The sequence below is a fragment of the Camellia sinensis genome, chromosome 14, assembly GCF_055761805.1.
Source record: "Camellia sinensis isolate YWXY chromosome 14, ASM5576180v1, whole genome shotgun sequence".
NCBI classification, from domain to species: Eukaryota; Viridiplantae; Streptophyta; class Magnoliopsida; order Ericales; family Theaceae; genus Camellia; species Camellia sinensis.
The window spans coordinates 79116973-79133253 of NC_138974.1; the positions used below are offsets into that span (position 1 = coordinate 79116973).

General features: G+C 32.8%; 2 protein-coding genes across 2 annotated transcripts; one reads left to right on the plus strand and one right to left on the minus strand.

Moving 5' to 3' along the window:
* Positions 1 to 5446: 5446 nt before the first annotated feature.
* LOC114272374 (uncharacterized) lies at positions 5447 to 6854 on the minus strand. Its single transcript, XM_028214062.2, has one exon. It carries the CDS (start codon positions 6500 to 6502, stop codon positions 5597 to 5599), a length of 906 nt encoding a protein of 301 aa, XP_028069863.2. The 5' UTR covers positions 6503 to 6854; the 3' UTR covers positions 5447 to 5596.
* A 7007-nt stretch (positions 6855 to 13861) lies between these two features.
* LOC145807108 (uncharacterized) lies at positions 13862 to 15357 on the plus strand. The gene is made up of 2 exons (XM_082905038.1): positions 13862 to 15035; positions 15344 to 15357. The coding sequence occupies exons 1-2, from the start codon at positions 13862 to 13864 to the stop codon at positions 15355 to 15357; spliced, it is 1188 nt and encodes a 395-aa protein (XP_082761164.1).
* The last annotated feature ends 924 nt before the right edge of the window (positions 15358 to 16281 follow it).

Here is a 16281-nt window from a genome sequence, read left to right on the forward strand (position 1 = left end):
GTTAGTGAAATTTATTAATGGTATGATGCATAGAAGGAAATATAACATAAATGTTATATAACCGCTATGACTCACATTGGTGATATGAAGTAATCACAATATTATAATTTCTAATATATCTGAACTTTTTGGCTATTTTTAAAATTCGTGATCACGTGTCAAAATTTTTAGTGTGGAATCCAATGAGTCATTTTTTTTTTTTTTTGAAAATTGCATATTTTGAGAGAAAAAAAAAACTCATAGTTGCATAAGAATCGGCTTAATGGGCCAAGTAAAAGAATGTTGGATTTATTTTTGGGGAAATTACCCATAGGTCCCATGTGGAACATGTAGACACCATTTAATCCCATAACTTTTTGAGTACACCCAAAAGTCCTTTCCCCTCTCTCTCTGCTTTTTGCTTCCCTCTTTACGCCTCCTCTAACCCTAATCTCAGTCCTAAAGTCAAACAAGAAGGCAATGAAGAACAAGAACAAGAAGACGATGAAGAACAAGAACAAGAAGATGCCCATCCTCAGATCTGTGCTTAGATTGAACAGCTTTGTGTATATATCTTTGTCAATTTCTCTCTCTCTTTCTCTCTCTATTTACAGATTTTTTTTGGGATAGTTGTTGATCTATGGTTGTTGTTGTTGATGATGAAATAGATCTATAATATCATTGAAACAGATCTGTAATGACTCAGATTTGTACAGATATCACACAGATTTGTAATGAGAAAATTTTCGAATTCTGAACAAGTAATTTTCGAGTTTTAGTTACAGGCGGTGAAAACTGTAAAATTTTGCAGTTTCAAATTTTTTTTGATGCTGGAATGAATCATGGTTTAAAACTGTAAAATTTTACAGTTTTATAACATTTTTTAGAACTGTAAAATTTTACAGTTTCATTACATGTTTTAAACATTCCGACAAGTCTCCGGCGATGTTGAACATTCCGACGAGTCTCCGGCGACCGTTTGACGGAAGTCCGACGATAGTAAGATGTGAACAGTGTCTGTAAATTAAAAAAAAAAAAAGGATTTTTTGGTAACAATTAAAATTATATTGGACTAATTGGTGCAAGTATTTTGTTTTGGGATTAGCTGGGTTTTAAACTTAATACATGGGACTTATCAGTAAGTTCCCCTTTATTTTTTAGTATGGCCCAATAGCCTACATATTTTTATATGTTTTATTTTATTTGGACTCCACAATTAGATAAAGCCAATATTTGAGATAAAGTTCAGTAATTAGGATTTTAATATAATTACTCTTCTAAGATAAGAAGGAAACCTTAATGGACAATAATTCTTCTAATGGAGTGTATCTGGCCTTCTTCTCTCCTTTATATTAGGATGGGCGACTCCCCTTTCATGATATAAGTAATTTTTTCATCACTCTAAGTTTTATAGTCATCTTAAGAGAATAAAGTGAGTCAAGAATTCAAGATTCAACTATTATTTTCTCAACTTCTCTAATTCAATGACTGACAAAGGTATGCTCGTTTTATTCTTAAGTTGTATTGAATTCAAGATCCTACAACGTTCAATTCCGCATTATTGTTATGGTTATATGTACATTAATTTCTTACATTATGGTGTCGTCACCACATCCATGGACCCCAATCCCGAATAATTGGTTACCAACCAGATTTAACTCAATTCATAGGAAGAGACTCACTATTGAGGCACCAATAGAGTCCAACCACAGACCATAGAAGAGCTCAGAGTCGACCAAAATATAGTACAAGATCTCAAAGAGAATCAGCTGAAATCCAACCATTTTTCGCACTTCCAAGATTCAAACTTAAATCACCCCTATAAAGAGAATTGTGTTCTCCACTGGCTACCACCTCCGGTGGTAGTGTATCCACATGTTGGCATCCATCTTTTTGTGACTTAGGCGAAAGCAAATTGATCTTTTTGTGATGTAGATGTAAGGCAATTGAATCCATCTTTTTGTGACTTAGGCGTAAGCTAATTGATCTTTTTGTGATTTAGATGTAAGCCAATTGAAAGAGTGGAGCCCGTGTACTCTAATAGTGACATGGGATTTTTTTTTTTTTTTTTTTTTGTCAATAAGATATTTTACAAATATAACGACATTGACACAATACATCAGGATATTTAACTATGTAAAATTATTCAACACGGCATTGGGCATACAATAAGCCTAACAAACACAATATCATCCATCTCTCATAAAATTGCTCAAAATTTGGGATAATAATATTGTCAATTGAATATTATTGAACTACTTAAGTTGAACTGATAATAAATTTACCAATTGTATATTTGGTCTTAGTGTACTATTGTCACATTTTTATGTTCACCACTATATTTTGAATTAACAACCAAAGGAAGATAGCATCATTGTAGCCATTACTGACCAAATGACGTTCACAGTTTATATGAAAAAGAGGTCTTTGAAGACTTGCCAAACAAAAGCAGACTAAAATTGAGGTTGATATACAACCATCGTGCATTTTTTCGACTTGAATCCAATTATAAAGATTCAACTTTAACATAATAGCATGCTATGAAGTTAGGCAAGTTCAAAAAAAAAAAAAAAAAAAGGTTGATTTACAATCAAACATTGAGGCCTTGACTTCAAAAAGAATACCTCATTCCTTAACTAACACCGCTCAAGTTTGGTTTGGTGGTCCCGAATTTACATGTTAGGTGATGTGGCATATTAAAAATGGTTGTTTCAAGAGGGGGGAAAAAATTTAAACCCGAATGGCACAGTATATGATAACTATATTTGGTGGTTGTAGACACTTACGCTTGGTTGGGAGTTTAAGAATAGATTTAAAAAAGGAAAGAGAAAAAGTGTGTGAAATTATGTGAAATCTAAGTATATTTTATTCACATTTCACCTACTTTTTCTATTTTCCTTTCTAAATCTCTCCTCAAATCCCCCACCAAACACAGTATTAGTTGCACCTCATGAGTGGAAAAATTAATTTAAATGTAATACATAATTTCTACCAATGAAGCAAAAAGAAATTATAGAAATTGTCAAAGTAAATAATTTCTCTGCCTCAAAACTTTCAAACAATTAACCTTTCTCTTTTTCATTTTTGATTAACAAGTAAGGGAATTCGCCCATTTAAACTGGCACAATTGACACTTTTATTTGTTTGCTTATTATTATTTGTGGAAAAAAATTAAGTTTATGGTAGTGCATTCATTGTTATGGAGAGTTGGATGAAGAATGAGAAGATTCGTGGTGGTTGTGGCATAATTTTCGAGATAACAATCCGTTGTTTCTTAATTTGTTGAAACTCTTTCCTATTTTTACAAGCACTAATAAATTTTCTAAAGTTGTGTTCAGATTTTAGATTTGGGTAGAGATTTTTGGAAGAAAAAGGAAAGGAAAGGAAGATGTGGAAAAAAAAAAAAACCCCTTTATATTTCATTCGCATTTTTCTAATTTTTTTGTTTTTCTACCAGAAATTATTTTCCATATCCAAAATCTAAACACTGCTTAAAACTCTTTTATCTTTCTCCGCAATAAATTTGAAGGAAAGTGATTAATTTGTAGAAAATTAGCAATGTCTAATAAGATCAAACCAGTGAATCTCAAGATTGATATGATCGTTTTCACTTTCATTTAAAACCATGTGTAGTCTGGAACATTATTTAGGGTTCAAGAGCAAGTACATATAGTGTTTTAAATTTATTTATTTATTATTTATTTAAATAGTAGTACATACTACTTTTATATTATGTTTTTGGGGAAAAAAAATATATATATTTTATTTTTTTATTTTTTTTATATATTTTTATTTTTATTTTTTTATATATTTTTTTATTTTTTATTTTTTGAATATAATGCCTAAAATTAATTTTGTAGTTGGACCCAGTACCTGGACTTTTGAATCCTATGCACTGTTTGTAGTTAGTAATCCTACTCCACAAGTCCTTGTTAAAAATCACTCCTGTACGATGACAGTGCTAACACATTTCAAATCTGAACAGAAGACATGAATGCCAGATATGAGTGATCAATTTTTAGACACAGTAGTACAATTTCATACTTTGGCATTAATGTCATGTGAAATGACTCCACATTATTAGAGCTTGGTATATGGTAAATTTTTAATATGATTAATTAACACTACACTGCCCCCATTAACACATCTTTTTACAGGGTCATTTTGAGTTTGACATGGTCTAATATTAGCTTAACTCTAATACTTTCTTCACCAAGATTGGCTCTCTATGTCCTACCAAAGAACTGAAAAATGACTGGAAATTTTAATGGGAAACAATAACAACAACAACAACGAACCAGTGTCCTATATCTGTCCAATTGCTATCCTCACCAGAACACACTTGTTCAAGCTGACCTACCTTTCACAACTGTGCTAATGTTCAAAAGATGCTAATGTTTTGCCATTCAATGTCGGATTTAGGGGACCGACCAACTCCACAAGGACCAGGGATCTTTTTGTCTAAAAATCTTTTGTCCCTCTCTCTCAATTTACTCAAAGTCATTGAATCATGCGACAATCTCAAAATATGAGAATCTCTATGCATGATCAAACAACTACAAATTAATCAAAAACAGAGGAAAATAGGTTTTTTTGGAACAGAGAGTGCTCAACCTTGTGTGAACCATGTGAATGAACTACAGGAACAAGTGGGAAAAGAAAATTTTAATGGATCTATATTTGAACCAAGTCCCCATTGTGTAGAGATGTGTGACAATGCAAGTCTCGAGACCATCATTATCAATTTGGATTCACATCCACTCTATTTCATGGATTGAACAGATCATTCTACCATATTATCGGCGGGACTGTATGTGCTACAAAATTTGGTAAAAAGAAACCAATACTAACAAATCAAATGTATTCTTTTTCTGGATTTTTCTTTATAATTAATCTGTTTTCTTTTTCTTTTTGGCTTATTTAACAGAGAGTAGATTTTGAAAACCTCTAAATACAATTGAATACAGAGAAAATGATTAGATATAGATGGACTATACTGTACTCATCATTATTAGGAGATTCCCAGCCTAACTTTTTCCTTTCAAGACCTGCATCAATTGTTGTTGAAATCATTCCAAATCACCAAAAGCAAATTTGGCAAATCCTCATAGAAACTTTCCAGATCCCCAAAAGCTCATTTGGGTACCTTCAATTTTCACCATTTTTCCAGTAAAACTTCTACACAATTATCAGTTATTTGACTCAGAGAGAATTCCATGATTAGAAATACTATGCACTAGGAAAAAGTACTCAGAAAATAAAATGTGGACCAAATTCACTACGAGTGTTGTCCATACTAAATTTAAATCTACACCATTTACTTAATTTTTTAGACACTTCTCAAGATAATTGAAGTAATCAACAAGACAAATTCTAGTCTATCATACACTTTTGCAGCAGAAAATCCTGTGAGTGAGAAATATCAAAACCATAGAATTGTTCTAAACAAAGTTGAAAGACAGAAATCTTCATACCAAGTAATTTTCCCTTCACTACTGATCAAAAGAATTCAAGTATTCCATTAATACTAAACAAAACTAAAGAAATATGTAAGCAATTTGATACAATGAAAGAAGAAAACCCAAAATAAAAAAACACCACAAATCAAGAGTTTGTTTCATGGGTTCTTACAAGCATAGATCAACAATGAGAATTCAACTTTCCCTTGCTCTTTCTCCACCAATTTCTCCTCCAACCACAGTCTACTATCCATCCCACTCCTAGTCCTGAACATGAACACCGCGTACCCAAAACCCGGATTGAAAAACCAATCATGAACATCCCACATGAGATCAACAAGCAACCCATCAACAAAAATACTCTGATTCCCTCTAAAATTCCATTGCAGCCTCTTTACTTGAATCACTGTCTTCTTATCAATACAAACTGACAAAGCTGGGTGATTTAGACCCTCATTTTCTTCGATGCAACATATCAAAATGTCGTGTTCAATCCCAGTATCACAGAATTGAGCCTTGGTGGAGTAATGGGTATTGCCAGAGAAGTGTTCTTGTCTCGAGATTAATGAAAATTTGGCCAATTTTGAACCAGATTTGAGCTTCTTGGTGGTAGCTTCTTTGGCCAAGTCACCAAGAAAAAGGCCTAATTCTGAATCAACCATGACTACAACATAGTATTGGGCAATTGGCTCAGGACCAGCATTGTATTTTGCTGCAGAGAGGTCCCAGAAGACTTCAAACTTTGAATTGTTGAATTCAAATGCTTTGTTTCCTTTCTTTTTCCTGAATAGCCTGGAATTTGTGTTGAGTTTGAATGCGGTTGATGGGTTTTCGCTGAAATTCATGGTTAGGCCTTGATTAGTTATGTTGTTCTTGGTCCAAGTGGTTGTGATCAAGAGATGTTTTTGTGTGGAAAGAGAGATTTTGTAGAGACATGTGATTGTGTTTTGGATTGAAGGTATTGGATTTGGAGAGGTGAAAGAATGGTTTGAAAGACTAGAACAAGAAGAAGGATCAGATACTTGTATTGCACATTCACCAAAACAGGAAGCTATGTCTCTCATGGTGGAGAGAGAGAGAGAGAGAGAGAGTTTGGAGGTTTGTTTTTTCTGTTTGGGCTTGTGAGAAGAAATGAAGAGATTAAATTAAGGGTATGTATGAAGTATTAAAATATGAACTCTCTCACCTTGAAATCTGCATCTTGTGAGATAGATGAAGAACAGAACAGTGGGACAGAAACCTTGAAGGAAGCTTTGTTTCTTTAATCTTTCTTGACAGTTCATCTGAGATATCGAGAATTTGTAAAAATGATTAAAATATAGAGGTTGGACCAAGTCTGAAACCAGATATACTGTGACATCAACGTCATGGTTTGTTTAAATTTCTTGTTTAACTTATGATAAATGATTAGTTAGAATAACAAAGACCAGAAGTTTCCAACTCAGTGAATTAATATACAGCAATGTTACATCTCACTAGTGCTCTCTAAAGCACCACTAATGAATTGTCACCCACTTTTAAAAAAAAAAAAAAAAAAAAACAATGCACAGAAACATTAAAAAAAAAAAAACAATGCACAAAAACATAAAAAAAAAAAAAAAACAATGCACAAAAACATTGTGGCAATGTTACATCTCACTAAAAAGTGGTGCTCTAAATCACCACTAATGAGTTGTCACCCACTTTTTAAAAAAAAAAAAAACAAGGCACAAAAACATTGTGGCTGTGGGTCCCATCCACTGCCACATCATTAGTTATAGCACTAATTAGTACTCCCACTTATTTTTTATTAATATATTACTAACTACATGAATTGAAGAAGTTGATTACTGGGTTTGGACAAAAATGGTCTTTGGTATCAGTAAAAATAAAGGCTCCCTTTGGTAAGACTTTCTTACTATGATTTGAGAATATGAGTTGTATTTTGAGTTTGTGTGTTTTGAAATTATGATTTGAGTGTAGAAAATTTGTTTGGTTATGATTTTTGAATAGAGTGTTGAATTGAGTGTGGAATAAAGTTTTGAAAATTTGATGTGACATGTGAAGTAAGAAAATTTGTATGGTTATGAGTTTTGGAAAGAGTTTTCAAAACTGAATTCAAATTGTTATAACTCATAACAAAACACACCACTTTCACACTGTTGAAAATTCTGATCAACACTCATAACCAAACTTTTTTTAAAATTCAATTAAAAAAATTTATTATTAACAGAAAATAACATTGATCAATTTTTTAATTGAAAATACTACAAAGGAAATAATTTTTTTTCAAAATAAATATTCAAAAAATTTAAATCATAAATATTTAAATAATTTAAATAATTTAAAAAATTTAATAAGTAAAAAATTAAAATAAATATTCAAAAAATTTAAATAATTTTAAATTTTAATATTTTAAATTTAAAAACGACTCTACACTCAAATCGTAACCAAACACATAAAACAAAACTCAATTAAGAAATTATTTTTAAAACTCATAACCAAACACATAATTCGAAATTCTATACTACTTTCATAATTCTACACTCAAGTGTAACCAAATACATAACAAAAAAATTAAAATATTTAAAAATATTTTTATAAAATAGAGTTTGAATTTATTTTTATAAAATATTTTAAAATTTTAAAAATTAAAATTGTAATATTTAAAAATTAAAATATTTAAAAATATTCAAAAAATTAAAAAATTTAAAAAATCCTAACATATTTAAATATTAAAATATTTAAAATCTTAACAAAATTAAAATATTTTTAAAATATTTAAAAAATTAAAATATTGATTTGAATTGAATTTTGAAAAGAGTTTTGAATTATGTGTTTGGTTAAGAATTTCGAAAAGTAATGATTATGTTTTGAATTGAGTTTTGAGAAATGGGTGTAGAATTATAATTTGAAAGCTCAAAACAAACACCACACTCAAATCAATAGGTAAAACTATAATTTGAGAGGCTTATCAAACTGAGCCAAAGATATTCAGGTGATGGGGATAATTATGATGCTGTTTGACCCCACAAGTTAAAACCAATCTGTTGACCCACCCACTTCTCCTCCCAACACACCTGTGGTTAAAAGTACCTCTATTTTTTTGAGACCTTCACAAAATCACTGATGGCGTGGGCTCCACATATATATGAGTAGATTCTATACATACATCAATAGTTGAAATTCAAAACAGGGTGTGGGGATCTCTAAAAGGTGAGAGTCTCAAGCATTTGTCGAGAACAATATGGAGGATTGGATCCTCTTTCTTTCTCTAAAATTTTATGTTCTATTTTCTAATACATTTAGAGGTTGTTGAGAAGTGAGAAAATAATCAAAATTTAAAAAAAAATTACTACTAAAAATTCAACTTTTTTTTTTATATATTTTTACATATTTTTTTTTAATGAAAAGTCAATTAAAATAGTCAATTTCTAAACAAACACTTATTTACAGTTATAGTAGTATGTGATGAAAATCTTAAAATACGATTGTGTAGCTTAAAAATGTAAGATTGATGAATAATACAATTTCAAGACAGAGAGTCTCATGCCTAATATGAGTTTTGAACTTTTATTCTGTAGTTGTTTTATCAAATCGTATAAGTACTTTCTAAAAAATAGATTTAAAAAATAAACTTGTATATTATTTTTCTTATTGTAATTATACAAACTAATAATATAACAAATCTATTTTTACATTTTTTTTAATAGAATTAATGATTTGGTAACAGTTGGGAAGAATAAACATTACATTTCAATTGTAAGATCCCATGAACCTTTTAAATTTAGGTCCATAAAGATGGCCGCCTCCCTCCTCCATTCCCCTCGCCTCTCCTCTCCTCTCCTCTCCTCTCCTCCATAAATGATTCATTCAATGTTTTTATATAAAATCCCTCTCCTCCATAAATGATTCATTCAATCTTTTATTTATTTATTTATTTATTTATTTTTAATTCACAGTTAAGTACCAAAAAAAAAAAAAAATGAACGTATGGTGATGAAGTTAGAAGTTGCATGAGATTGAAGAGGTGAAAAAGAAAAATGAACTATTATTTAAGCTTTACAGAGCTGTGCTACATCCCTTATTTCATCACTCTCAATTACACTTCTAATGAGGTGGTAAAGAAACAATTTTGAAAAGAGAGAGAAGAGTTTAAAGAAAGTTGATTAGTTATTGTTTGTCACATCATTAGAGATGTAATTGGGGTGATAAAATGAGGGGATAGGACATTTCTCATGTTATTATTACAAACTTTTAATGAAAAAAATGATTCATTATCTTAATTTTGCCCTCTTAATTCCACCCTTAATGATGTAGAGTTAGGGGCTAAAAATGAGAGAGAAAGGAATGTGAATTTTACAGCCACACTATTAGAAGTGAAATTGGGGAGTTTCAATTAAGAATTGTCGCAAGACTCAACTTTATCTTTATAGGAGATTGAAAATGTTTGGATGAGGGAATGGATAGAGGATAGGGAATCCCATAAAAACACGCAAAACAATTAATTGAGAGCATTATTGATTGAAGGGTACAGATGAGGAGGGGCACCGTTGTGGTTATGGACCCCAGACGGTCAAGTCCTAGGGCATGTCCCTCATATTATGGTCAAGTGAATCGGACTGAATAAATGATCCTGAAGTGACCAACTATGTTGGTAGAATTTTAGAGAGAAATGAGAATTTCATTATTAAAATTTAAAACTTAATAGTTTAATGCTGCTAATCTCATTCAAGTGTTTGAATAATTTATAAATCTTAGTTTGAAAAAAAAAAAAATTTGTAAAGGATTTAAGTGTTTGATTTAACCTTTTAAAATATATGAATGGAATGTATATTTGTGAATTGAGCTGAAATTTGAAGTTATCATGGGGTTTCGGAATCAAATACATTCCAAATTATAGAATCATGACACTTGGAATTACTTTTCCATTGTCCTCAAGATTTTTATAATTTTTAAGTTGTGTTTAATTTATAAATTTAGACAACAACGGTAGGAAAAACAAAAGTCCATTCCAATTAAATAGCAAACTGTGTGATTTAATAAGGGTCTGGCTTTGGTCCAGTCCACCATCGGACTGGACCGTGCTGTTGGGCCCGTGGGAGCCCACCACGGGTCTCGTTTTGAAAATATGAGCCGTGCAATGTGTAAAACTCTTCGAGTACTATATGCCTGTAAAAAATCACGTTGATCGGATATCGATAGCTATGCGATCAAATCAGTTTTTTGTCAACCGTTAATTTATTCACCGTCCATTTTTTTTATACAAAACTGAATTGATCACATAGCTATCAATATCCGATCAACGTATATTTTTATAAATATATAGTACTCAAAGAATTCTACACATTGAACGGTTCAGATTTTCAAAACGGGACCCGTGGTGAGCCCCCACGGGCCCAACAGCACGGTCCAATCCGATGGTGGACTGAACCAAAGCCAAACCCATTTAATAAAACCACAACAAGGGAAAAAAAAAATACTAAAATTAAATTTCATAATGTAAATTTTTAATTCCCAAACTCAAAAAAGAAAAGTCTTTGAAAAACGAAGGCATGAAAGAAATTTCTTGTTCAAGTCTAAAACTAGAACAAGAACACACACTGGAAAAATAAAAAATAAATAAATAATAATAACAATAATAATAATAATAATAATTTACTTATAACAATTTTCAGATTATTGCTGTAGAAATGCAAAAAAAGAAAGACAGCCGAGGCGTGTGTTGAACACACTTTCCTAAAGATCGTTATGTTCTCGCTACGGTGCTCGAGAACAGATGACGCCAATCTCCCAGGATGCAACGACTATTCCAGAATTGTAGCACTACAATCTAGGTCTGGCGAACATACTGAGTTGTATCTCTCTCTTACAGAAAATATAAGAACAGTATGCAAACAGTATGTAGAGGATAGAGAAGAAAATGGAGGGAAAAATGAATTAGGGAAATGGTTGGAGAAAGCCTGTATTTATAGGCAATAAGGTGACTATTTGGATGGGTTTGGAAGCCCTCCGAACAGGTGTGAAACTGAAAAACTGCCGGAGTGAAGAGAGGTGACTAGAGAAGGAAGGGATGCCATTTGAAAATCTGGCGCAAGTGTTTTAATTTTTTCCTGTTAGGAATTCAAATTTTCCAGCAAGATTTGTGGAAATAAAATAAATAAATAAATAAATTTAAACAAATTTTGTCCAAAAAATTAAAGCTAGGACCCCGAGCCGAGCCTAGCCTAGCCTGCGCTCGACCCACAACCCGCGCAGGCTTGTCTCAACCAGTCAGACGGATGGCGGCGTCAGCACGAGCGCGCGTGTGTGGTGGTTTTGGGCCATGCCCACTTTGTCTATAACTCCCCTCCTTACAAAACTTGGGGTGTCCCTCAAGGCCCAACCCAAGTGTGTACACCTAGAGCTTATATACTCATACTAGTTCTCTTAAAGTTTCAATGTGGGACATCTAATTTAAGGAAACCCACATTTGGCTCTTCAACTTTCCATTTCACGAATTCGAAAATGATGTCAACTTTCCATTTACTCATAAATAGTTTTGACAAATTATCTTTACCGTGTGACTTGCCACGCGACAAGGAACACGTTACCTTTTTGGACCCACCCCAAAAGACATGTAGGCCCAACTCAAATTTGGGCTCAAAGGTGGCCCAAAATATGTCCATGAAAATCATAATTTCCAGGAATCCCCCACATGAATGGAGTTGACGGAAACGGACATGCAACAATATGCAAAAAATGCGAGAGAGTGCATTTAGGAGATACCTTACTTCGGAATAGGTAGCTTTTGGTTTTAAACCTCCCCTAGTGAAAAACCTATCGGACTTTACTAGCTGTCCAGTGGACGTGATACCTTGAACTGTTTAGCCGCTGGTGTAAGCCAAGACTATAGATTACACATAGAGTATTAGTAACCACAGTCTTGTTCTACGATTGTGTTCATTTTGGCCTTGAACAATACCTAGTTTAGTGAGTGCTCTAGAGAATTCAGCTTTTTAATTCTCATAGAACTGGCCTAATTCACAATCATATAGGAAATTCTTATTAAGAATGTCTTGCCACACTCCACTTGGACAACCAAGATATAAGAATCATTAAAAGCAAAGATTATCTTGACTACACTGCAAGGATCACTCTTCTTATCATAGAAAATGGGTAGGAGAGAGAACCTCTCTAGTGATTGGGGAATCTCCATAATTTGGTTGTCCCATTGAACCTAGTTCTTGGGATCTCCAGTCTTCTAGGTTGGGTTGCCATTATGGCGATTCTTAGTTAGTAAGCTTTAATCCCATTTCTCTCGATAAACAAAACGCTTGCTTTCTAGCTAGCCATTTTGTTAACGGATCTGTGATATTATCTTTAGACTTTATATAGTTAATGGTAATTATACTATTTGAGAGCAATTGTCTAACGGTATTATGTCATCAACGAATGTGTCGAGACTTCTTGTTATACATATGATTTTGTATTCATTATATTGTTGCTTCACTGTCACAGTGTATGCATATAGTTGGCGCGGGCTTTGGTCGCACTGGAATATCTTCTAGAAAATTTTGAAGCCACTCTGTTTCTTCTCTAGTTTTATCTAAAGCTATAAATTCATATTCCATTGTGGACCTTGCTATGCAAGTCTACTTGGAGGACTTCTAAGAGATTACTGCGCCCAGTAGCGGAGGGACTTGGGGTTTAAGGGGGTCACGTGCCCCTCCTGACTTTTGAATTTTTTTTAGTGGGGTCTGCTTTCACACTGTGCAGTAGTGCCCCTCTTAATACTAATACATAGCCCTTCCAAATATGTTAAACCCACTGACACACATGCACCCAGGTTCGTTTTTTTTTTTTTTTTTGGAATCCCAATCCCAATCAATTACTGACATATAACCTTTTTCTGGATAAGTACACACAACTCCAATTACAGTAAGGCTAAAACTCTAAAATCCTAAAAGTGTATAAAATTCTTTGTTTTTTTATTTATTCACAGTACTTGTTAAGTATCTTCGTATTTTCTTTGTCTTCTTTGTCTCCCTTTGTTGCTTTGCAATTATACTATTTGGACAAAAACTTTGACGATTTAATCAGGCTTGGTTTAGTAAACTTCCTAATTGGTTGGAGTATAGCGTAGCCAAAAATGCAGCATTTTGTTTATGCTGTTATCTTTCAAACGCCGCTATTAGAGATCAAGTTAGTGGTGATTCTTTTGTTGGTAAGGGTTTCTCAAATTGGAAGGAAAAAAAAAAATTCAGACTCATGTTGGAGGTCCTAATAGTGCTCATAATCAAGCTTTGAGTAAATGTCAAGACTTGTTAAACCAAAGCCAACATATTCAAACGATTTTTTTCAAACAATCTGATCAAGCTCGAATTGAGTATCAAGCCCGTTTGAATTCATCGGTTGATTGTGTCAAATCTCTTCTAAGACAAGGATATGATGGGGCTAGTAATATGCAAGGTGAGTTCAATGGTCTTAAAACACTTATACTGAAAGAGAATCCTTGTGCATATTATGTTCATTGTTTTACTCATCAATTACAATTGGCACTTGTAGCCGTGGCAAAGAATCATAATCAAATTTCTTTACTTTTCACTTTGGTTTCTAATGTAGTGAATGTTGTTGGAGCATCATGTAAACGTCGAGATATTGTTAGGGAGAAGCAAGCTGCAAAAGTTGCTGAGGCACTTAATACTAGAGAGCTATTCAGTGGGCAAGGCTTAAATCAAGAAACTAATCTTAAACATGCTGGTGATATACATTGGGGTTCACATTATGGTACTTTAGTCAGCTTGGCTAGTATGTTTTCAACAGTGATTGATGTGCTTGAAATGATTTTGGAAGATGGTTCAAATTCAGAACAACGAGCAAAAGCAAATGTATTGTTGGACTCAATTCAATCATTTGAGTTTGTATTCAACCTTCATTTGATGAAAACGATATTGGCTATTACAAGTGAGTTATCACAAGCACTACAAAGGAAAGATCAGGATATTGTTAATGCCATAAATTTAGTTCAAATTTCTAAAGTACGGTTCCAAAAGATGAGGGAGAGTGGGTGGACATCTTTACTGGATGACATTTTGTCTTTTTGTGAAAAGAATGAAATTGATGTTCCCCAAATGGAAGATATATTTGTAGCTCGAGGGAGAAAAAGGCGCAATGCTCAAGAAATTAAAAACTTACATCACTATCGCGCTGAGTTATTCTACACTGTTTTGGATATGCAAATTCAAGAACTAAATGCTCGTTTCACTGAATTGAACACTGAGTTGTACCTTTGTGTGGCATGTTTGAATCCATCTAACTCTTTCTCTAGTTTTGACAGGAAAAAGTTAATTCATCTTGCTGAATTTTATCCCAAAGAATTTTCTTCAGTGGAGCTCATGGTACTTAATAATCAACTTGACACATATATTATCGACATGCTATGCAGTAGTGAGTTCTCAATGTTGAATGGAATTGCCGATCTTGCTAAGAAAATTGTGGCGACTGGAAGAGACAAAGTATATCCATTGGTGTATTTGCTCTTGACTTTAGCATTAATCTTACATGTTGCAATTGCTACTGTTGAGATGGTGTTTTCAGCTATGAATATTGTGAAGAATCGGTTGCGGAACCGAATGGGTGATGAATGGATTAATGATAGCTTAAGCCTTGTTTGGGAAGAGCTAAAATAGCCCACTAAAAGACAAAATAGGCTGAAATAGACAATGAGATAAAATGTTACATCCAATCCATAATCATTTCACTTTTTCTTTTACAAATATCAAATCAACTACAAAAAAAAAGCTAACAAACTTCCTAAACACAACCTTTTTAGCCGGGCTAAAATAGTCAAAAAGCCAAATAGCCAACTTCCCAAACAAGGCCTTAGTTGTCTACATTAAGAGAGATATTTTTTATGGAATTGACAATGATACTATTATGGAAAGATTTCAAAAGATGAAAACTCGACGAGGTTAATTGTAAAAATTTAAAATTAAAAACTATTTGTAATGAATATTAATTTTTAATGTTTAACATTAGCTCGAAAAATTATTATTATGTTATTGTTATTGACTGGGGAAGAAAAATTTTGAGATTGTAATTAATACGTGCCCTCCCTATATTAAATTTCTGGCTCTGCCACTGGCTGCACCTCCCAGGGTACAGACATATCCACTAGTGGCCTTGAATCATTGGTATCCGAAATCCAATTTGCATCACTGTATCCTTCAAGTACTGCTGGATATTTTGTATAATGCAAACCATAATTTTGGGTATGTTTTAGATATCCAAGTACCCTAATTATAGCTGTCCAATGATCTTTCACTAGGTTCTTTGTGTACCTACTTACTTTGCTGATTACAAAGGCTATGCTAGGTCGTGTGCAATTCATTAAGTACATCAAGCTTCCAATGATTTGGGAGTATTCTACTTGTGATATGCTTTCTCCTGTATTCTTTAATAAATGAGCATTAGCATCTATAGGTGTCTTAGCAGGACAATTGTCATACTTCCCAAATTTTCCCAGAATTTTCTCAACATAGTGAGATTGAGATAAAGCATACCCATCAAATATTTTAGAAATTTTTATTCCAAGTATGACATCTGCTACTCCTATATCTTTCATGTCAAACCTTTTGTTTAACAATTTCTTGGTAGTTTTTATCATTTTGATATTGTCACCAATGATGAGTAGATCATCTACATAGAAACAAATGATTACATAACCTTTGTCGGTATTCTTGACATAGACACATTTGTCACGCTCGTTTATTCTAAACCCATCTGAAATCATAGCATGATCAAATTTCTCATGCCATTATTTCGGTGCTTGCTTTAATCCATATAAGGATTTGACAAGTCTGCAAACCTTCATTTAAATCTC

Coding starts and splice junctions, on each gene's coding strand:
- LOC114272374 (XM_028214062.2), bottom strand. CDS start 6,502: ATGAGAGACATAGCTTCCTGTTTTGGTGAATGTGCAATACAAGTATCT.
- LOC145807108 (XM_082905038.1), top strand. CDS start 13,862: ATGCAAGGTGAGTTCAATGGTCTTAAAACACTTATACTGAAAGAGAAT.